The 23,891-nt window shown below is 40.0% G+C and overlaps 1 protein-coding gene across 3 annotated transcripts in view; it reads right to left on the bottom strand.

Moving 5' to 3' along the window:
* ADSS2 (adenylosuccinate synthase 2) overlaps nt 1–23,891 on the bottom strand; it is a 76,178-nt gene that overhangs the window by 32,196 nt on the left and 20,091 nt on the right. For all 3 annotated transcript variants that reach the window (XM_066381825.1, XM_066381815.1, XM_066381831.1), the window contains exons 5-12: nt 18,847–18,913; nt 18,304–18,411; nt 17,083–17,164; nt 7,239–7,365; nt 5,785–5,939; nt 4,381–4,505; nt 2,610–2,707; nt 279–428 (exon numbers count right to left, since the gene is read on the bottom strand). In XM_066381825.1, coding sequence (XP_066237922.1) covers nt 279–428; nt 2,610–2,707; nt 4,381–4,505; nt 5,785–5,939; nt 7,239–7,365; nt 17,083–17,164; nt 18,304–18,411; nt 18,847–18,913 — 912 coding nt within the window. The remainder of the gene's footprint in view (nt 1–278; nt 429–2,609; nt 2,708–4,380; nt 4,506–5,784; nt 5,940–7,238; nt 7,366–17,082; nt 17,165–18,303; nt 18,412–18,846; nt 18,914–23,891) is intronic.

The following is a 23,891-nucleotide window of genomic DNA, read 5'->3' as shown; positions in this document are numbered from 1 at the left end:
TCATTAAGAGGGTGAAAGAAACAAGAATCAATGTCATGGGGTTTAAAACAAACAGAATTAAGGCAGGGGCAGAAATGGTGAGAAGTGATCTACTGTCTTCAGGCATATGAAGGATTAAAGATAGATGACTATACTTGATCCAAGGCAAGTATCTTCCTGGGCATCTATACAGATCATAAGCACTTTAGGTAATAATCTTTTATCCCATTTCAAAGATACACAGTTAAGGAAAAAGCAGAAAGAGTAATGATAGTTGTTGATAAAATATGTATATTTACCTGGAATTTGAAGCTCATCTTCAATAAATCGAACATAATTTTGTGCATTAACAGGTAGCTCTTTAAATGTCCTTGCATTTGATATGTCTGTGTTCCATCCTGGAAGAGTCTTATATTGAACTTCAACTTTATTTAAGACCTCTTGGTTTGCTGAAAGTTAAAGAATAAGTGCATTTGTTCATGGTGTACACTGCCTATTGTCAAACAACTTTTGATATGTCATAGGTTCACAACCTCTTATAAAAATCTTTGAAGCCAGATATGTATCAGAATTCAGAAGTTCTTAGAGTTTAGAAAAGTAAAACAGTAAGTATGTTTGGGGTAGTGTTTTATAATCAAACACATTTCTACAGCAACACAGGTTTATTCACTCTAAGCAGGGAGATTATTTGTTTCAATATCAGTTCAAGTCAGGTTTTGCTGTCAAATGAGTTTGGTGCCAAATGTAAAACTTTCCATGCTTAGAGCTTTTTAGATTTCTCCACGTGGATCTGTACGATGTCAGCAACCTCACAGAGAGGTTGCACACTCGTTCTCATCTGGGAAATCGAATGTCTTATGACTGTCCACAAGCTTACATGGAACTTTCCTCCATTCTCACACCCAGCCATTTTCTCTGTATCCCCTAAGCTGACAATGGACTGAAATCACACCAGTCTCTTTGACTCGAGATAACACAGTGGGTGCTGCACTGCATCCAGATGTCCCTCTTCAGGATGGACACACGTTCCCCCAGCTGTGGCAGTGCTGTCTGCTGACAGCTCCCAGCTCAGTGTCCTCAGGAATGAACTCCAGCAAAGGGGGCTGCCTACCTGGAGTGGCCCATGTCCAACTGCTTGTCTATGTGAGGGTGTCAAAGACCTGGCCAATGACTTTCATTTGGGACAACTCTAAAGGGTCACTAGCCCCAGAGCTCCCCATGGAACCAGCTGAGGGCTTTTATGAAACTACTTTGCAGTCAAACTTCTCCCTCTGCCTAATGCTGCTTCTCACTTCCTCCCAGACACTGTTGCTCAGAGCACTTATGAAAAAGCCACCTACATACAAATCTCTACATCAGAGTCTGTTTTCAAAGATTGCAACGTAACACAGTGGCGCCAGGGGTGGTTTGAAGAAGAAAGCGCTAACACGGGATTTTGGAGCTGGGTCATGGCCAGCGGGCTGACAGTTGCTACAACTTTCATGGGGAGTGACCTGGGGTGCCATGCTGGTGGCAAGTACAGCACTGGCGATCTCCGAAGCATTGGGAAATAGCACAATGGAGCAATGGATCAGGTGGTCCTAGAAGAATGCCGGTCATAAACTGCAGAAAGAGTTGGTTAAGGCAAGGGTCAAAGTCAGGATCTAGTTGGCAGCATCTTCTATAGCAGAGGACAGAAAAGGCCAAGGCTCAGGCTCGGGACTCTGTCTACAGACAGCAGGGTTTCAAGGAAAGCTGAATTCTCAAATCTAGCATATCTGCCGGGGTGAGGCCAGAGCCCTGTTTGGTAAAAAGTGGGATGCTGAGACTGGATGGGACATCTGAGTTGATGCACTGAGAAGTCTGGAATCCCTACATCAGCCGATGGCCTGCAGACGGCCCAATGCTCCCTGTTGAGAGTAAGGGCTTGAGGAGGATACAGAGGCCCAGCCCCCAAATGCAGAGCAGCTGGGAAACAAATGCCAATAAAAACTGAATATGCTTGCAATATTCACAAAAGGCATAATAACCATGAGGCTGTACAAATATTGATCGACTTACGACCTATGCAACTTACAACCATTCGACTTTATGACTACAATCGCTAGTCACAACTACTCCACATCTGGCAGCGCAAGTGTTGCCCAGCTGGGCGTACGACAGTGCGGACCAGCTTCCAGCAGCACTACTATCTCCGCGTGCACCATTTCAACCGTTATCCCAGACTCAGTACAGCAATTTGTGTTTTGTGTCTTGGATATTTTTCATCAAACCCCTCCCAAGATGTCTACCAAGAGGAAATTGTCTTAGCAAATATTAAACCAGTTGTACCAGTAATGCAGTGTTTTACTTAAACCTGACGAATGTAAAAATAAACAAAATGGTGTAGAGATGATACAAATGGCATAAAATGAACAAAGAAAATTATGATATATAACAATAATGAAAGAAAGTTATGATAAAATATGACTTAAAGATTTTTATAACATCATTTCACAGTATTGTACATATAGCCTACTCAACTTACAACCAAATCATGTTACGACCGGTCTGTCAAAACCAATCATGGTTGTAAGTTGAGCACTAGCTGTACATCATATTAGACGAGCTCTAATGATATTCTTTATACATAGCCTAAAACAATTAAATACCTGGGAAATAAGGTATAATTTCACCATCTAACTTGTAAGCAACTCCAACTTTGATTTCCGTAAACATGTCCAAAATATCCAATTTAGTAAGTGCCAACCTAATTTTGGAAGAAAAGACAACGTTAAAACAGCAAACTCCTAAGGGCACTAACATCTAACTTGAGAACAAAGGAAAATTCATACAATGATAAAAGGTCCAAAGCAATTCGGAAAACTGGTTAGGATTTTGTTTTAAAGAACGCCACACATAAAACACAACAGGACAACAACCTCATGAGTTTTTCTCACAGTAAATAAATGACTTAACCGATCTACTAGTAAGTTACTTTTGTAATAATGATAATTGAGTTTCACTGATTGATCCACCCCCACTTGCTTAACTTTCTATGATGAACACAAATTTGTGGATGGCTGCCGGGAGGCCAGGACACATCCCGGGGCTGTGGGCCACAGCAGAGCTCACTGCTCCGCAGGGGTGACAAGGTAATGCTTAGTTAGACAGATGCCATCCACCCTCATTTCTTCACCCCAGTTACAGTCACCACCACACTCTGGTCAGAAATTGGCAGAGGAGACTGAAGAAAACACATCAAGGACTTCTCCATGGTACATGAAAATCTCCCAATTAAATGACTAGAAAGTAGAGCTCTACAAGAAAATCTGTGGACATTAGATACAACATTAGGTTTGGGATTCTTGTCCACACATTATTTTTTTATCCTTTATTCTGTTATTGGCTAGAAATTAAGCCTAATGAATACAGACATGAATGCATTCATTTACACATTTATGTGTATAAGTGTTAACAACTTTCTGAGCACTTTCAATGAGCCAGGTGGTGTGCTATATGCTCTCGCTCCATTTCTCAACTAGTTTTCTTTTTTTTTTTTTTTTTTTTTTCTGAAGCTGGAAACAGGGAGAGACAGTCAGACAGACTCCCGCATGCGCCCGACCGGGATCCTCCCGGCACGCCCACCAGGGGCGATGCTCTGCCCACCAGGGGGCGATGCTCTGCCCATCCTGGGCGTCGCCATGTTGCGACCAGAGCCACTCTAGCGCCTGGGGCAGAGGCCACAGAGCCATCCCCAGCGCCCGGGCCATCTTTGCTCCAATGGAGCCTTGGCTGCGGGAGGGGAAGAGAGAGACAGAGAGGGAAAGCGCGGCGGAGGGGTGGAGAAGCAAATGGGCGCTTCTCCTGTGTGCCCTGGCCGGGAATCGAACCCGGGTCCTCCGCACGCTAGGCCGACGCTCTACCGCTGAGCCAACCGGCCAGGGCCAACTAGTTTTCAAAACACCCCCATGATGTAGGTATACTATAATCTAGATGCTGATTAAAAGAATAAGGCACAGAAGATGAAGTTGCCCGAAGTCACACGGCACAATGCACAGATCAGAGATCTAAGTCCAGAAGTCAGACATCAATCAAGCCCATATACTAAAGCACAGTTCCATGGCCTCCCCTCTGCATATATACTATCTACTTGCCTACCTACTTATCTTAACTCCCCTCTGTTTAATAAGCATGTAAGAGGAACATGATTCTTCCTTCTAACCCTGGATGTCTAGGAAAATACTCTCAGGTCCCTCTCTCCCTGTGTCCCTTCTCCTGGTCTACTTCTACCTTGAATTAAAATTTCATTCAGAGGTTAAAGAGAGAAATTTTTTATTGGGGTACTACTCAAGTTTGCATTTCACAAAATTTAACCTGTGGTCATGAATTGTCCTATTACTTCTTGGAAACATGTATTTGATCCATGTTTCCGTTACTCACGCAGTGAATCCGTTAATCATATGTGCATATTTAAGCAGAACGAGGTCCAACCAGCCACACCTTCTTTTCCTTCCAGTAGTTACACCAAACTCTCCACCCCTCGTTTGCAATAATTCTCCAATTTCCTAGGGGACAGAAAACAGAATTTTAGAATACCAATGCAGTCAATCTAGTAGTACTACTATACCTAAGAGCAGTGGCCCCAACCTTTTTTGGGCCACGGACCAGTTTAATGTCAGAAAATATTTTCACGGACCAGCCTTTAGGGTGGGATGGATAAATGTATCACGTGACTGAGACAAGTGTAAAGAGCAGGGGTCCCCAAACTATGGCCCGCATGCAGCCCCCTGAGGCCATTTATCCAGGCCCCTGCTGCACTTCCGGAAGGGAGACCTCTTTCATTGGTGGTCAGTGAGAGGAGCACTGTATGCCGCGGCACTGCAAAGCACAGCATCGCTCATGTACAGTACTACTTCCGGTGACGTGGGACACATGCGTCACGGCTCCGGAAGCGCGTCATATCACTTGTTACGGCTAGCAGTGACAAATATGGAACCGGACATTGGCCATCTCATTAGCCAAAAGCAGGCCCATAGTTCCCATTGAAACACTGGTCAGTTTGTTGATTTAAATTTACTTGTTATTTATTTTAAATATTGTATTTGTTCCTGTTTTGTTTTTTTACTTTAATATAAGATATGTGCAGTATGCATAGGGATTTGTTCATAGTTTTTTTTAATAGTCTGGCCCTACAATGGTCTGAGGGACAGTGAACTGGCCCCCTGTGTAAAAAGTTTGGGGACCCCTGGTCAAGAGTGAGTCTTAGACGGATATAACAGAGGGAATCTGTTCATTTTTTAAAAATAAAACATCGTTCAGACTTAAATATAAATAAAACGGAAATAATGTAAGTTATTTATTCTTTCTCTGCGAATCGGTACCAAATGGCCCACGAACCGGTACCGGTCTGCGGCCCGGGGACCACTGCCTAATAGCATCTAACAAGTTGGAGTCTGTTTGAGATAAATTCAACTAAGTTGTAGAGAAAATTCCATAGAGATGGTGGATTTTATGTGAGAGAAGCATTATTTGGAATAGACCCACTATTGGCTTCATTTTTTACCATATTTTAAAATCAATATTTTTTAATGTCATATAGATCACTTCCTAAAATTTAGATTAATATATAAAAAATATAAATGCTACATATTAAAAACTAAGTTGCAAATATTTATTAAAACAGGAAACTTGAGCCAATAAAGCTGTGCACACATTTCTTAATATTGCTCCAATCAGTCTTGCAACTTAAGTGAAATGCACAGAGACAGGAATTCATGAAAGAAAAAGAACCATGAATTCTTATTTTTAAACTTTTGAATCCGATTTCCTGAGAAAGAGGCTTACGTTGTCTTGCTCTGTAGGGAAGGCACCAATGCCCACTCTGGTTGTGTAAGCTTTCACAACCCCGTACACTTCGCCAACATTCTGAGGGGGCATACCCAAACCTGTACAAACACCTCCAACCGTACAGTTTGAGGAGGTTACAAAAGGATAAGTTCCTAAAAATAGAAACAAATATGAAATATAAACACACAATACATATTATTTTAAAACAGAATTACAATAAAAATTCTGCATTTGAGTATATTCTAAGTATCTGAGAGACTTGAGTCTAACTGTAACCACCCTCCCAAAGCCTCAGTGTTTTGTTCTTGACTCTTCCTGTATGGAGTGAGATAAAAACAGGTTGTTAGAGCTACATCTGCTGCGCGGACACTGGAGAGGCTCCTTGAGTTCATGTACTCACTCAGCCCTGCATGAGAGGTGCACACCCAGTGGACTGTTGAATAATTCAACGCCGAAACCCTGCTGTTATTCGACCATGTAGACTTATAATCTTTGTATTTTAACACCCTCTTGTTTAAAACAAATTTATTTTACTCCCTTGATACAAATAAGGGGTAGCAGCAACCTGCACCAACAACAGTATACTAAAAATATTGTGGTATTTTAGCATTCCCCTACCTGCTGATTTCTATTCAGGGAATAATCCCAGAAATGACAAGCGTAAGCCAAGAGTGTGCACCTCCCCAAGATCTTCTTCATACTTAAAGTTATTTATAGTGCTAATCAGATACTCTGCTTTCTTTCCAGACTGGATAGACATTGTATGGCATCAAAAACACCTATCTACGACAGAGAAACACACTTTCTTTCATTGGTTTACTTGGGTCAAAAGCCAATAAAATGTCAGGAAGAGCTGAGAACAGTCAGACACATCCTGAGAGATCATAGGTAGATTGAAAGGCCAACAAATCAATGGGCAACAGTTTGAAAATGTTAAGCATTAACTTTTTGAAGATGGAGGAAATATTCTAAATCCACTCAGAATTTCATGCTCAGGAAGTTAAACAGACTTGAACAGATCATAGAATATATGTTTAACAACAATGTATATTTGTCCCTGATATTTTTTTAAAAGCCTGATTAAAGACAAAGACTCTTCCGTAGCATTCATCTAACCATTTTATATACATAGTTCTAAGGAACTGAGGTTTGGAATCAAACCATGAACTAAACCATAAAAATCAGTTTATGGAATTTCAAACCCACTGACATAAATATTAATTTGACTCTTCTAATGAACAGTAAATTTTAACATATAAACTGTGTTTTCTACAATATTTCTTTTAAAATAAAAGAATAGATCAGTATAAGATGACAAACTTCCCCCACTCCTGATTACATACATATACAAGCTAAAAGCCTTGTTGTAAAACCTCTTCATGTTAACATTAATTATTTATATCTCAAGTACTTCAGGGCTCAGTCAAGCCTGTAAGTCACAGCTCACTTACCAAAATCAATGTCTAGAAGTGCTGCATTTGCACCTTCTACCAAGATTTTCTTGGGTGGTCCATGTAGGGCCTCATACAGGAAATAGACTCCATCTCTCACCATTGGTTTAATCCTTTCCATATAACCCTATATACAAAGACAAAAACCAACTTCAATGTATATGAATAAATTTGGAATATAACCAGTACAAGTAAAAATGGCCTGACTCTATGACAGAGCAAAGTGACAAATGCAAAACAGAAAGGGGGAGGTGACAGTGCCCACCCTACTGCAACACTGTGATGACCTCTGGTCTCTCTAGCTGATTTTCCAGAACCAGAAAGAGACACTAGCTCAAGAAAAGTAGAGATACAATGATATATATTCAAAGGCTGCAGATAAGGTGACAGCCTTCTGAATAAGCAAGTACTCAGACTTTATAAACCAGCTTTAAGAAAATTAAAAGAATTGAGTATACCAAATTATGATTTTATATTTTGTGAAGCATTTAAAAAGCTACATTTATAATCCATATAACTGTGAGTTTTAAAATTTCCATATCAAAATGAGATTCTTAAAATGTAGTGAGGGAGGAGACCTCAAGGTGTCCACGGAGTAGGCCCGTGATGGCAAACCTTTTTATAAAAACCGCCCACTTTTGCAGTGCTGGTCAACCTGGTCCCTCCCGCCTAGTAGTGGGTGTTCCAGCTTTCATGGTGGGCTAAAGCACAGGGGTAGACACTTTGAGGGATGGACACCCTAACGGTTAGGGTGGGTGAATCACGCCCCAAATCTAAAGTGAAGATTTTGCCTCAGAGCAGCACCACCAGCAAAGGGAAGAAATTACCTCATCCAAAGGAGGCTCCCCTGCCCCAGTTAGAACAAAGAAGCACTTAGAGGCAGGCAACACGTTAGGGACACAGCTAGTGAATGCGAGGGTCTGAATTACACTGCCATCCCCACGCTGCTGAGTGCTCGTCAGGGGCGGGCAGGTGCCGCAGCAGCCGCTGCAAAGGTCAAAGCGAGCCTACAAACCCGCCCATGGCTGAGCCCAGGAGACGCAAAGTAGGTACGAGCACAGGCACACGCAGGCCGGCCAGTGGAGCTGGGGGACCCAGCGGCGGCTGTGAAGGTCCAAGCTCCCGCACAACCCTGCCCGTCTTTGGAGGTGGAGGGGGCCCAGAGGTCAGTGGAGGTGGTCCGAGCGGCTGCGCGCAAGCCGCCTGCGGAGACAGAGGCCCTGGCTGCGGCAGAAGTCTGGGCTCGTGCACAATCACGCCTGTGGTTTGGGCCCACCCCCCACAGCTGAGTGCGGCCCACCTGCAAGGCAGAGGCCACGGTGGTTGCTGCGCGGGTCTGGGCTCACATGTAATCACGCCTGCGGCTTGGGCCCACCCATGGCAGCGGCTGCAGCTCCGGCGACAGTGGAAGTGGTCCTAAAGAGCGCGTGAGCCGCCTGCGGTGGCTGAAACCCTGGCAGGCCGCTGCGGAAGTCTGAACTTACGCACAATCCAGCCCACCCTGTGAGCCTGCCCTTGGGGGTGGCTGGGGCCCAGCGACCTCAGGGTTGGTTGGAGCAGGCACACGCAGTTCCACCAGGAGCCACGGAAGCCCCAGCGGCAGTAGAGGCGGGCTGGCACCTGCAGCGTCCCAGCCCAAACACCCCAGGCAATGTGGCAGACAGACCACACATCTGGAGCACAGAGGCCACACCCACTGGTCCCCTGAGACCACACCCTTCTCAGTGCTGAAAAATAAAATAAAATAAAGTCTGGATAGAAGACATCTGAGGCCAAGAGGCAAGCCACATCCAATATCATATCTAATCACTGAATTACACTACTGAGCCCAGCAAGTAGCCAGCAATAAGAGACTGTAAAAAGTGATTCTCAGGGAAACTTCAACTTTCAAAGGAACTTCCCCCAAGCAAGAAGTAGATAAAAGCTAGCCTAGGAGTACAGATATTTACAATGGCACCTGAGCCCAGCAGAGGCAGCCACAATATCTAGATCATCTGTAGCTCCAAAAAGGTAGAAAAGAGACAGTCATAAGCAGTGACCCCCACGGGTCTGCACCAGGCTCTGGCCAGGGAGACCCAGGGGTGGCACATCCAGTGGCCAGATACGAAGAGCATTAGTTCAGGACCTAACAACCCTTGTTAGAGAGGCAGCTTAAGGAAAGGCTCCTCACACCTAACCCAGCTAAGATAGAAATGCCAACACAAATAGCAAAAAGAATAGTAATAGCAGATAAGCAGTCCACAGCAGATTACAAACAACAGCTGATGCCAACCCAAGACGACCTAGAAACAACACAACTGAAAATTGGAGGCAGACAACACCAACCCTAGACTCAGCTAGCTACACAAACAATACACCCAAAGGAAGAGTTTATACACAAAATGGGAAGACAAAGAAATGCAACCCAAATGAATCAACAAGAGTAATCCCCATAAAAAGAACTGAGTGAGATGGATAACCAAATTACCAATGCAGAGTTTAACATAATGATTGTTAGGATGCTCAAAGATCTTAGAGCAACAATGGATGGACATATTGAACATCTAAATAAAGAGATAACAAGTATCAAAAAGGACACTGAAATTATAAAAAAAAAACCAGACAGGAATGACGAACACAATATCAGAAATGAAGACTACACTAGAAGAAATTAAAAGCAGGCTGGATGAAGCAGAGGATCAAATCAGTGATTTAAATGACAAGATAAATGAAAGCACAAAAGCAGAACAGCAAAAAGAAAAGAGGATCAAAAAGTCTGAGGAAACTCTAAGAGAGCTCTGTGACAACATAAAGAGAAACAATATCCACAATAATAGGGGTTCCTGAAAGGGAAGAGAAAGAACAAGGAATAGAGAACCTGTTCAAAGAAATTATAGCTGAAAAATTCCCTAAATTGATGCAGGAAAGAATCACACAGGTTCAAGAAGAGAGAACCCCAATAAAAAAGAACCCAAAGAGACTCACACCAAGACACATCATAATCAAAATACCAAAACTAAGAGATAAAAAAAGAATACTAAAGGCTGTAAGAGAAAAACAGTCTATCCTAACAAAGGAACCCCCATAAGGATGACATCTGACTTCTCAACAGAAACCCTTGAGGACAGAAGGGAACGGCAAAAAATATTCAAAGTAATGCAGAACAAGAACATACAACCAAGATTTCTTTATCCAGCAAGGCTATCATTTAAGATTGAAGTTAAAATAAAAAGCTTCCCAAACAAACAAAAAAAAAAATCTCAAGGAACTCATCACAACCAAACCAATGCTGCAAGAAATGTTAAGGGGCCTGCTGTAGACAGAACAAAGCCAGGAAAAGAAAATCTAGTAAAAGAGGAATGTAGATTTAAAGAAAGCAATGGCAATAAACAACTATGTATCAATATTAACCTTAAATGTAAATGCTCCACTCAAAAGACATAGGGTAGGCCCTGGCCGGTTGGCTCAGCAGTAAAGCATCAGCCTGGCGTGCGGGGGACCCGGGTTCGATTCCCGGCCAGGGCACATAGGAGACGTGCCCATTTGCTTCTCCACCCCCGCCCCCTCCTTCCTCTCTGTCTCTCCCTTCCCCTCCCGCAGCCAAGGCTCCATTGGAGCAAAGATGGCCCGGGCGCTGGGGATGGCTCCTTGGCCTCTGCCCCAGGCGCTAGAGTGGCTCTGGTCGCGGCAGAGCGACGCCCCAGAGGGGCAGAGCATCGCCCCCTGGTGGGCAGAGCGTCGCCCCTGGTGGGCGTGCCGGGTGGATCCCGGTCGGGCACATGCGGGAGTCTGTCTGACTGTCTCTCCCCGTTTCCAGCTTCAGAAAAATACAAAAAAATAAATAAATAAATAAATAAATAAAAGACATAGGGTAGCTGCATAGATAAGAAAACAGGATCCATATATATGCTGTCTATAAGAAACCCACCTCAAAACAAAAGACACATCTAGACTAAAAGTAAAAGGATGGAAAAAAATATTTCATGCAATGGAATGAAAAAAAAGCTGAGGTAGCAATACTTTTATTTGACAAAATAAACTTTAAAACAAATACTATAGTAAGGGATAAAGAAGGTCACTACATAATGATAAAGGGAACAATCCAACAGGAAGAGATAATCATCATAAATATCTATGCACCTAATATAGAAGCACCTAAATAGATAAAGCAGATTTTGATGAAAATAAAGGGTGAGATCAACAGAAATACGATAATAGTAGGGAATTTCAATACCCACTAACATCACTGAATAGATCCTCTAGAAAGAAAATTAACAAAGAAACAGCAGAATTAAGGGACATTAGATCAACTGGATTTAAAAGATATCTTCAGAACCTTTCACCCCTAAAGCAGCAGAATATACATTCTTTTCAAGTGCTCATGGTACATTCTCTAGGATAGACCACATATTAGGGCACAAAATGAGTCTTAACAAATTCAAGAAGACTGAAATCATATCAAGCATCTTCTCAGATCACAATGGCATGAAACTAGAAATCAATTACAATAGGAAAATAGAAAAACACTCAAACACATGGAAACTAAAGAGCATGTTATTAAATAATGAATGAGTCAACAATGAGATCAGGGAAGAAATAAAAAATTTCCTTGAAACAAATGAAAATGAACATACAACAACTCAAAATCTATGGGACACAGCAAAAGCAGTCCTGAGAGGGAAGTTCATAGCATTACAGGCATACCTTAAGAAGCTAGAAAAAGCTCAAATAAACAACTTAACCCTGCATCTAAAAGAACTAGAAAAAGAACAGTAAGTAAGGCCCAGAGGTAGTAGAAGGAAGGAAATAATAAAGATCAGAGTGGAAATAAATGACATAGAGGCTAAAGAAACAATACAGAGGATCAATAAAACCAAGAGCTGGTTCTTTGAAAGAGTAAACAAGATCGATGAACCTTTAATGAGACTCACCAAGAAAAGAAGAGAGAGGACTCAAATAAATAAAGTTAGAAATGAGAGTGGAGAAATAACAACCGACACAACAGAAATACACAATATTGTAAGAAAATACTATGAAGAACTAACTGTATGCCAAAAAATTTAACAACCTAGGTGAAACATATAATCTTCCAAAAATCAATCTGGAAGAATCAGAAAACCTAAACAGACCAATTACAACAAAAGACATCAAAACAGTTATCAAAAAGCTCCCAAAAAACAAAACCCCTGGGCTCGATTGATGGCTGCACTAGTGAATTCTACCAAATATCCAAAGAAGAGCTAACTCCTATCCTTCTCAAGCTATTTCAAAAAATTCAAGAGGAAAGAACACTTCCAAGTTCCTTTTATGGGGCGAGCATAATTCTGATTACAAAACCAGGCAAAGACAACACAAAGAAAGAAAATTATAGGCCAATATCCCTAATGAATTTAGATGCTAAAATCCTCAACAAAATATTAGCAAACCAGATCCAGCAATACATGAAAAAAATCATACATCATGATCAAGTGGGATTTATTCTGGGGAGGCAAGCCTGGTACAACATTCACAAATCAATGTGATTCATCACATAAACAAAAGGAAGGAGAAAAACCACATGATAATTTCAAAGATGCAGAAAAAGCATTTGATAAAATCCAGCACCCATTTATGATCAAAACTCTCAGCAAAGTGAGAATACAGGGAACATACCTCAACATAATAAAGACCATCTATGACAGACCCACAGCCAACATCATACTCAATGGGCAAAAATTAAAAGCAATCTCCTTAAGATCAGGAACAAGGCAGGGGTGCCCCCTTTCACCACTCTTATTCAATATAGTTCTGGAAGTCCTAGCCACAGCAATCAGACAAGAAGAAGAAATAAAAGGCATCCAAATTGGAAAAGAAGAAGTAAAACTATCATTATTTGCTGATGATATGATACTGTACATAGAAAACCCTAAAGTCTCAGTCAAAAAACTACTGGACCTGAGAAATGAATTCAGCAAAGTGGCAGGATATAAAATTAATATCCAGAAATCAGAGGCATTTTTATACACCAACAATGAACAGACAGAAAGAGAAATTAAGGAAACAATCCCCTTCACTATTGCAACAAAAAATATAAAGTACCTAAGAGTAAATTAAACCAAGGAGACTAAAGACTTGTACTCAGAAAATTATAAAACATTGATAAAAGAAATCAAGGAAGATACAAATGAAAACATATACTGTGTTCATGGGTAAGAAGAATAAACATCGTTAAAATGTCAATATTACCCAAGGCAATTTATAAATTCAATGCAATTCCTATTAAAATATCAATGACATACTTCAAAGATATAGAACAAATATTCCAAAAATTCATATGGAACCAGGAAAGAACATAAATAGCCTCAGCAATCTTGAAAAAGAAGAATAAAGTGGGTGGTATCACACTTCCTGATAAAGGCCATTGTACTCAAAACAGCTTGGTACTGGCATAAGAACAGGTATATAGATCAATGGAAAAGAATAGAGAACCCAGAAATAAACCCACACCTTTATGGACAATTGATATTTGACAAAGGAGGTAAGAGCATATAATGGAGTAAAGACAGTCTCTTTAACAAATGGTGTTGGGAAAATTGGACAGCTACCTGTAAAAAAATAAAACTAGACCACCAACTTACACCATTCACAAAAATAAACTCAAAATGGATATAAGACTTAAATGTAAGCTGTGAAACCATAAGCATCCTAGAGGAAAACAAGCAATAAACTCTCTGACATCTCTCGCAGCAATATATTTGCCTATTTATCTCCACGGGCAAGTAAAATAAAGGACAGGATAAACAAATGGGACTATATCAGACTAAAAAGCTTTTGCACAGCTAAAGACAATATGAACAAATAAAAAGGCAAACCACACAATGGGAGAACATATTTGACAATAACGTCTGGTAAGAGGTTAACCAAAATTTAGAAAGAAGTTGTAAAACTCAACATCAGAAAGATAAGCAATCCAATCAAATAATGGGCAAATAAATAAATAAATAAATAGACACCTTTCCAAAGAGGGCATACAGATGGCTAATAGGCAGACAAAAAAATGTTCAACATCACTAGTCATTAGAGAAATGCAAATTAAAACCACAATGAGATATCACCTCACACCAGTCAGAATGGCACTCATTAACAAAACAACACAGAGTAAGTGCTGGAGAGGATGTGGAGAAAAGGGAACCCTCCTGCACTGCTGGTGGGAATGCAGACTGGTGCAGCCACTGTAGAAAATAGTATGGAGATTCTTCGAAAAATTAAAAATCAAACTGCCTTTTGACCCAGCCATCCCACTTTTAGGAATATATCCCAAGAACACATCAATAATTCAAAAAGAGAAATGCACCCCCATGTTTATGGCAGCACTGTTTACAATAGCCAAGATCTGGAAACAGCCCAAGTGTCCGTCAGTGGACAAGTGGATTTAAAAGCAGTGGTACATATACACAATGGAATATTATGGGGCCATTATTATGAAAAAGAAGGAAATCTTACCTTTTGTGACAATATGGATGGACCTGGAAACTATTATGTTAAGTGAAATAAACCAGGCAGAGAAAGAAAAATACCATATGACCTCACTCATTTGAGGAATCCAATGTACAATGTGAACTGAGGAATGGAATAGAAGGGATTGAAGGGTCCAGAGGGAAAGCGGACAGAGGAAAAGGGGATGATAGGATGGAATGAGAGCAGAAAAGCAAAACTGGGGGAGGGCATTGTGGGCAGGAGGGCAAAGGGGATGTGGTGGGGAACACGGGGGAGGGGGGAGGTATGTAGGGGGACACTAGAATCTATGTAAACCCAATAAATTAAAATAAAATTTAAAAAAATTGTGGTGAGGTCTACAAGCAATATTGCCAAGTATGCAAATATCAATAATTGATTGCTAACATTCTTCTTCCATTATATTCCATTACAGTAAAATACCTAAGGGATATTACTAGGAAACAATATCCAATACCATTTTACACATGAGCATTATAAAACTTTCTCAAAACATAAAGTTAACAATACTGCTTAATTTTAGAATTCAATTAAAAATGCAATATAAACAAACGTTGCCCCAATGCTTATACTATAAGAGCAATAAAACCTAGTTTTAACTCTGTTTAAATATTTAGCCAGATTAGTATGGAAATTCATAAATTCACCAAGTATGTTCTATAAACTGATGAAAGTATGGTCCCCCCTTGACTCTCATCTCCAATTTCATGCTTATTCCTATTTTAGTCCTTTTGTTATGCCTAAAATGACCAACCTATCATCACATCCCTTGTTCTTTAAAGATCTGGTTCAACAAACATCACCCATTAAGAACCTTCTTACCTAATCTGTTCATTACTCATCTAGTTTACATTTACATGGAACATGCAAGAAATAGAATTGAAAAGCCATATCCATACTTCAGTATATAAATATTTCCAAGTTGTTAATAATAAATTTAAAATACCTTGTAAACAGAATGAAAAGAAAATGGCAATTTATTCTAAGCAACAATCAATACAATCCAATTTAGACTGCAACTAGAAATTCACCCGAGACTGTGGGGGATGCAAGGGTGCGGCAGACAGGAGACTCCACTGGACTACTGATTGACTCAGGCACCTGTGATGACTAATAGCTGCCAACTTGGGCCTAATCTTTGACCAATTACCTTATTGTTATTATTTTTTTTTTTAGATTTTATTAATTGATTTTTGGAAAGAGGGAAGAGACAAAAAAAGACAGGGAGAGTGAGAAAGAGAGGAGAGAAGCAGGAAGCATTTACTCATAGTTGCTTCCTATATGTGCCTTGACCGGGCAAGCCCATGGTTTCGAACTGGCAAATTCAGCGTTCCAGGTTGACGCTTTATCAACTGCGCCACCACAGGTCAGGCCAATTACCTTATTTGTCTCTTAAGAGATTGACCCTATGGGCTATCACTCCTAACAGGCTAGTTAGCTTTCAGAGTTCTCTCTCACTTGACCCTTTGTTGATTATTCTCCACACAGCTATGAGTGATTTTTATATAATACAAATCTAGTCTTTATTCTGCTCAAAATTATTTGATAGTTTTTTCTCTACCTCCACGATAAAAGCTAAACTCCCTTTTAAGTCCTTGACTACAGGTATATAAGACCAATATCTGACCTATAACTTGGTCCCTACTTATCTACCTTTATTCTTAGCTACCTGACTGCTGTTTCCTGCTCCCCATTCAATATTTTAAGCCATGTCGTGTGAAGTTACACAAACATACCACATCCTTTTAGGTCTATATACTTTTAGATTTAAAATAGAGCAAACATTTCCCTTTACCAGTACTTATCTACAATACTTTACACATATATGTATGGCACTTATTATACTACAAACTATTTTATATATAACTGCTTGTGTGTGTGTGTGTGTGTGTGTGTGTGTGTGCGCGCGCGCGCGCCTGTGTGTCGCAAACACAGAGAGACACAGAGAGAGGGACAGATAGGGAGATAGACAGGAAGGGAGAGAGATGAGAAGCATCAATTCTTCATTGCGGCACCTTAATTGTTCATTGATTGCTTTCTCTTATGTGCCTTGACCGGGGGCTACAGCAGACCCAGTAACCCCTTGCTCGAGCCAGTGACCTTGGGCTCAAGCTAGTGAGCCTTGCTCAAACCCGATGAGCCTGCGCTCAAGCCAGCAACCTCGGGGTTTCGAACCTGGGTCCTCCACATCCCAGTCTGATGCTCTATCCACTGCGCCACCGCCTGGTCAGGCTATAACTTTTAAGTTACCATATTTTCTTCATTCTTATATTTTTACTTCCTAACACAAAGCCTGAATGAATGAAAGCTCTAGATGCCAATTTGGAAAACAAGTTTTTAAAAGGACATTTAAAAAGTCAGAAAGCTTTACCTTGAGTTTTTGTAATTCACCTTCAATGTCTATTTCCAAAGTGGGGTATATAGATTTGTACTGGTTTGCAAGAACTTTGAACCTTAAAAATACAGAAAAGTCAAGATGTTAGCTCTGAGAAATATGGCTAAATCAAGATATCAGCCTTTAAAGTATTCTGATAATACCATTTGATTCATATAGTTTCTGTAGATAAGTGATCTAACAAATTAACTCCCAAACTAAAGTAACATTCTGAAAAATAAAATCTAATAAAGGAGACTAGTCATATTAATAAATGACACACTCAAAATATTTTTTTACTCAAGTTTAGGAATATCAACAATATAATTAAGGTTATGTGTAAGTAGGAGGAAATAGCTAAAATCTGTAAGCACAAGACGTATCTGAATTAATTATGCTATGTATAAAACAAAAGGGATAGTTGACATAATGTTTTTAAGAGACAGAGGCAGACATCTGCAGTCTCTGACATTCCCTGGTGGTGCCCTGCCAGTGCAGACAAACTCTTAACCAAAAATGGATAGAACACATGATACCTTTGATGTCACCTCTTATTAACTGTAACCAACTAACTCCCCATCCCTGAGTCATCACATAGCTTCTCCTGATTATTAGGTTCCCCTTGCAGACTTTTCAACAGAGTTAAGTGTCCATGTGTTATTTCCATTTTTCCAGGTGGGTTTGGTACACAGTAGCTCACCAGGACCTGAGGGGCTGATTACTGCGAGGTGAAGGGACAGGATGGGGTCTCGGAGCTGAGACTCTGAGAACCAAGACTCTAGGATGTGGTGACCCCACTGAAGCCCAGCCACACCCCCCTACAAACATCTGTTTCTCAGCAAACCACTCCAAATTTCAATCCTTAAACATAAGTTTGGTTTTGTCATCTTGGGGGTGCTGATACCATCATATTACTTTTCATCAAGTTAACCTGAAATTTAGGCCTAATTAAAATGTAATAAACACAATATGGTGTACAGAGATGTGTTGTGAAACGAGGCACCTGCAAACCTGTGTCATTATATTAACTACTGTCACCCCAATAAATTCCATTTAAAAAAATAAAATAAAATATAATAAAAATAATTTTTAATATCCTAAATAAACAAAAATGCCACCATTATTCAATTAGAATACTGATTTTACCCATCTGCCACCTGACTTTTAAAAATTCTAAAATTCCATTTGCTCCTTCCACTTGAAACACAAGGTAGTTACCTCTCAGAGAAGCCATCAAAATCAGAAACGAGATCACACATCCTGAGTCCACTCCGAGCAGCTTTGGAAGAATACACTGGGCCAATGCCCTTTTTTGTGGTACCCAAACTTGAAAATAAATCAAAAGCAAGCTTTAAGTTAGACAAGAAAGATGCAATTCTTGTGGTCAGATTGATGTATTTTCTGTTATGCTATTTCCTGACAGCTCCTTTTCAAAATCCTATTGATTTTCTCTGCAATTGAACCTAGATTTTTTTTTTTTTTTTTTTTTTTTAAGATTTTATTTATTCATTTTAGAGAAGGGGGGAGGAGCAGGAAGCATCAACTCCCATATATGCCTTGACTGGGTAAGCCCAGGGTTTCGAACCGGCAACCTCAGCATTCCAGGTCAACGCTTTATCCACTGAGCCACCACAGGTCAGGCTTGAACCTAGATATTTTAATACTTATTTTCCTCAACCTCTGGCATAGAACTTAAGCACAAGGGTCTGGATATGCTTCAACTGTACCAGAAACAGAAAGCAAAGAAAAAGAAAACCATACTTCTTTCCTGCTTGTTCTTGTCTCTGCTGTTCCTGGATACCGTCAGCTGCTTGATGAAAATCAAATACTGCAGGGAAACAAACAACATCACAGTTTTTTATTGAAACAAAAGTAATACAGGAAAGCAAAATGTTTTTGTTTTTTTTTGTTTTTTTTTTGCATTTTTCTGAAGCTGGAAACAGGGAGAGACAGTCAGACAGACCCCCGCATGCGCCCGACCGGGATCCACCAGGCACGCGCACCAGGGGCGAAGCTCTGCCCACCAGGGGGCAATGCTCTGCCCATCCTGGGCGTCGCCATGTTGTGACCAGAGCCACTCTAGCGCCTGAGGCAGAGGCCACAGAGCCATCCCCAGCGCCCGGGCCATCTTTGCTCCAATGGAGCCTTGGCTGCGGGAGGGGAAGAGAGAGACAGAGAGGAAGGCACGGCGGAGGGGTGGAGAAGCAAATGGGCGCGTCTCCTGTGTGCCCTGGCCAGGAATCGAACCCGGGTCCTCCGCACGCTAGGCCGACGCTCTACCACTGAGCCAACCAGCCAGGGAAAATGCTTTATTTTAAACTACCAAAATTATAAATTCTTTTTCAGTCTAATTTCATTATGACAAATTAGATACAGTTTAAGAAATGAAAATAATGGTAGGAGGAAAGGTTATAATATCAACTGGTATAGTAATTCATTCCTATTTATTGCGATCAATAATATTTTTAAAATGAATCACGAAGAGGATAGTTTTGGAACACACTATCCAATAATTCAATAAAGCTCAGTTTACTAAGCTATCTTTTCTTCAAGTTCTGGACTCCAGAAATCTAGGGATTATTTTGACATCTCCCTCCCTCTCACTAATCCACTAGTCCCAAACTTGCATCACCTTTCACCAAAACTGCAGCCTCCCAATGAGTGTGCCTATTTCCACTCTTGAACACCACTAATTCATAATTCTTAGTATAACCAAAGCCATCTTTCCAAGATAGAAATATTGTGTCACCATTTCTTTGCCTTAAAAACTCAATGGCTTTCTATCGCTAAAAAGAAATGCTATATCTGATAAAGGATTAAGATCCAAAATATAATTTAAAAACTCATACAACCCAACATCAGAAAAACAATCTGAGTAAAAAATGGGCATTAGACCTGACTACCCATTTCTCCAAAGACACACAAATGACTAACAGACATATGAAAAAATGTTTAACATCACTAGTCAAACCATAATGAGATATCACCTCACACCTGTCAGAATGGCCATTATAAAAAAAAGACAAGAAATAATAAGTGTTGGCAAGGATGTGGAGAAAAGGAAGCCTTGTGTACTGTTGGTGGGAATGTAAATTGTTGTAGCCATTATGGAAAACAGTACGGATGCCTGACCTGTGGTGGCGCAGTGGATAAAGCGTCAACCTGGAAATGCTGAGGTCGCCGGGTCGAAACCCTGGGCTTGCCTGGTCAAGGCACATATGGGAGTTGATGCTTCCAGCTCCTCCCCCCTTCTCTCTCTCTGTCTCTCTCTTCTCTCTCTCTCTCTCTCTCTCTCTCTCGCTCTCTCTCTCCTCTCTAAAAATGAATAAATAAAATTTTAAAAAAATTAAAAAAAAAAAAAAGAAAACAGTATGGAGGTTCTCAAAAAAATTAAAAATAGTACTACCATATGACCCAGCAGTTCCACTTCTGGGCAATAATCTGAAAAATTAAAAACACTAATTCAAAACAATATATGCATCCCTATGTTCACTGCTGCATTATGTACAACAGCCAAGATAGAGAAGCAACGTAAGGATCTGTCAACAGATGAATAGGTAAAGAAGATGGAATAGTCCTCTGCCATAAAAATGAATAAAATCTTACTATGAATGGACCTAGAGGTTACTATTCTAAGTGAAATACATCAGGCAGCAATAGACAAATACCATCTGATTGCATTTTTTATGTGGAATCTGAGGGTCAAAACAAGAGAGCAAGCAAAACAAAACAGAAACAGATTCATAACAGAGACCAAACTAAACTGATGGTTGCCAGAAGAGGTGGGTGAAAAGGAGAAGGTTAAGAGGAACAAATTTCCAGTTATAAATTAAGTCACAGGGATGTAATATACAGCATAGGGAATATTGTCAGTACTACAGTAATAACTATATGGTGACACAAGGCTACTAGAATTGTCATAGTGATCACTTCATAAGGTATACAGATATTGAATCACCATGTGAATTCAGTTGAATTCATTGAAACAATATAATATTGTACGTCAACTATACTTTAATAAAAGTTTACAAACTAAAACAAAAAAAATAAAGTGTGCAATTGAATCATTTTTAGTATATTTAACTATGGCTTCTTCTCACTGATTGTGTTTCCAAATAAATAAGTTGAAATTTGTAAATGTTAAACAGAACGACTGATATAAGGTTCCTGGAACTGGTGGTAGTTACAGATGATAAAACTAGAAAAAGTCTAAGAAACGTAATCTAAAACCACCCTCTGATTTACTCTAGCCCCCAAGACATGTCAAGAGGTTTACTGCCTATGCTTTCTTCTAGGAATTGTATGGTTTCAGGTCTTATGTTTAAGTCTTTTATTTCATTGAATTAATTTTTGTGTCTGGTGTAAGATAGTGGTCCAGTTTCATTCTTTTGCATGTGGCTGTCCAGTTTTCCCAACACCATTTATTAAGCAGACTATCCTTTCCTCATGTATATTCTTGGCTTCTCTGTCACAGATTAATTGACTATATAGAAATGGGTTTATTTCAAAACTCTATTCCTGACAATTGAGCTATGTGTGTTTTTATGCCAATACCATGCTGCTTTAATTACTAAAGCTTTGTAACATAGTTTGAAAACAGGGACTATAATGCCTCCAGTTTTCTTCTTCTTTTTCAAGATTCCTTTGAAAATTTGAGGTCTTTTGTGATTCATACAAATTTTAGGATTGTTCTATTTCTATTGAAAAAATGCCATTGGAATTTTCATAAGGATTGCATTGATAGTATAGACATTTTAATATTAATTCTTCTAATCCATGAGCACAGAATACCTTTCATTTATTTGTGTCTTCTTAAATTTCTTTCATCAATATTTTATAATTTTCAGTTATACAGGTTTTTCACCTCCTTGGTTAGCAGAGTAGCTTTTCAAGGCACTAGGAAGGCTCTATATAATAAGGTAGATATTGATTACAGGGGTAAAATATGTGTCTCCTTTTGTGCACCTTGCTGTACTATGTGGTATGTTAAAATGTTTATTCATTTCTAAGTCATGGATTTTAGACCTCGGCCAATAAGTAAACTACTCACAAAAATTAGGGGATATTTTATCACTTCATATTCATTTTGAAATATCCCCTAAGTTTTGTGGGCAGTATAGCTATCAGATATTACAGGAATTAGTTTAATACTATGTTCCTATTTTGGTGCCCAGCCCATAGCCCTTCTTAGTTACTTTTTAGGGTCTAGAACAGTTCTGAAGAACTGCTTCATCAAACTCGAACTTTGCAAAGTACTTAAGACAAGATGAGATCTTAAGACTAAATCATCTCTTTTGAATAAAAGAGCATTTGTATTTCAATATTTGTTATATTTTTTATGTTCAAAGAAGTTACAAAGGCAACTGGCAAACCACAAATAAATGGCTGATGGAAAGCAGATGAACCATATTTTTCAGAAAGTAATTTAGTGCCTTGGCAGCTCATGTTTTCTCCCATTTTTCTAGGCCCCAGGAAGCTATTAGTGAAATCAAAATAATTATTTTCATAAAGTTTCACTGTGGTATGGAGTTGTAATAACCCCGCTATTACCATTTGAAAGTGCAGGCTTTGAAGTTGCTTTGACTACCCTTCCATTTTCCACAGCCTAGATATTGAAAACAAAAATATGCCAAGTGGGGATTCGGTCTAATTTTTTAAATTAAAGATAAATGTCCACATTCAATAGATAAATCTTATCAACACCATCTTCTTATTCGTTTTTATTACAATAGTTAAGCTTCACTAACACCCCTCGAGCTGCGTGCTATCTAATAGGAGCCTCAGGACGTGTCATCTCCACTTCTCATACCTCTACAGGTCTATTTTGTGTTTTCAGTTGTTTTTTTTTTTTTAATTGTGGCCATGTATCATGAGGTCTGCCCAAATAACAGATGTGTAAATCACGATATGGTGTGGTTATCCACAGCCTCAACATTGCGCAGCAGTTCTCTGGAACTCAGTTATCTTTCATCTCCTTTGGGTCTTTATATGCAAATATAATCTCAGTGAAACCTGCTTGGTCCCTTTATCTAAAAGTGTAGGTTCCACCCACTGCCTCCCAGCTGCCTGACATTACTTGCTCCTTTTTTCTGATTCACTTTTTCTCCTTGGAGGTTATCACTGTATATAATGATACATTTATGATCCATTTGTTTTGACAGAGGACCATGAGAAAGTTCTAAAGATCAGTGGCCTTCATCATCTAACACAGGGGTCCCCAAACTACGGCCCGCGGGCCGCATGCGGCCCCCTGAGGCCATTTATCCGGCCCGTGGCACTTCCAGAAGGGCCACCTCTTTCATTACTGATCAGTGAGAGGAGCACAGGATGCTAGAAGTACTGTATGTGGCGGTGCCACAAAGCCCGGCGTCGCTCACGTACAGTACTACTTCCAGTGACGCGGGATGCACGCGTCACAGCTCCAGGAACGCGTCATATCATTTGTTACGGCTAGCAGGGGCAAATATGGAACCTGACATTGACCATCTCATTAGCCAAAAGCAGGCCCATAGTTCCCATTGAAATACTGGTCAGTTTGTTGATTTAAATTTACTTGTTCTTTATTTTAAATATTGTATTTGTTCCTGTTTTGTTTTTTTACTTTAAAATAAGATATGTGCAGTGTGCATAGGGATTTGTTCATAGTTTTTTTTATAGTCCGGCCCTCCAACAGTCTGAGGGACAGTGAACTGGCCCCCTGTGTAAAAAGTTTGGGGACCCCTGATCTAACACAATACCTTACTTTATCCACAAGACAGAGGCAATGAATACCAAAGGCTATATATAAAAACTGAAGGGGAAAGAAG

Source organism: Saccopteryx leptura, chromosome 1 (assembly GCF_036850995.1).
Source record: "Saccopteryx leptura isolate mSacLep1 chromosome 1, mSacLep1_pri_phased_curated, whole genome shotgun sequence".
NCBI lineage: Eukaryota > Metazoa > Chordata > Mammalia > Chiroptera > Emballonuridae > Saccopteryx > Saccopteryx leptura.
The sequence above is the reverse complement of the archived record's forward strand: the minus strand, read 5'-3'. Positions and strand labels throughout refer to the sequence as shown.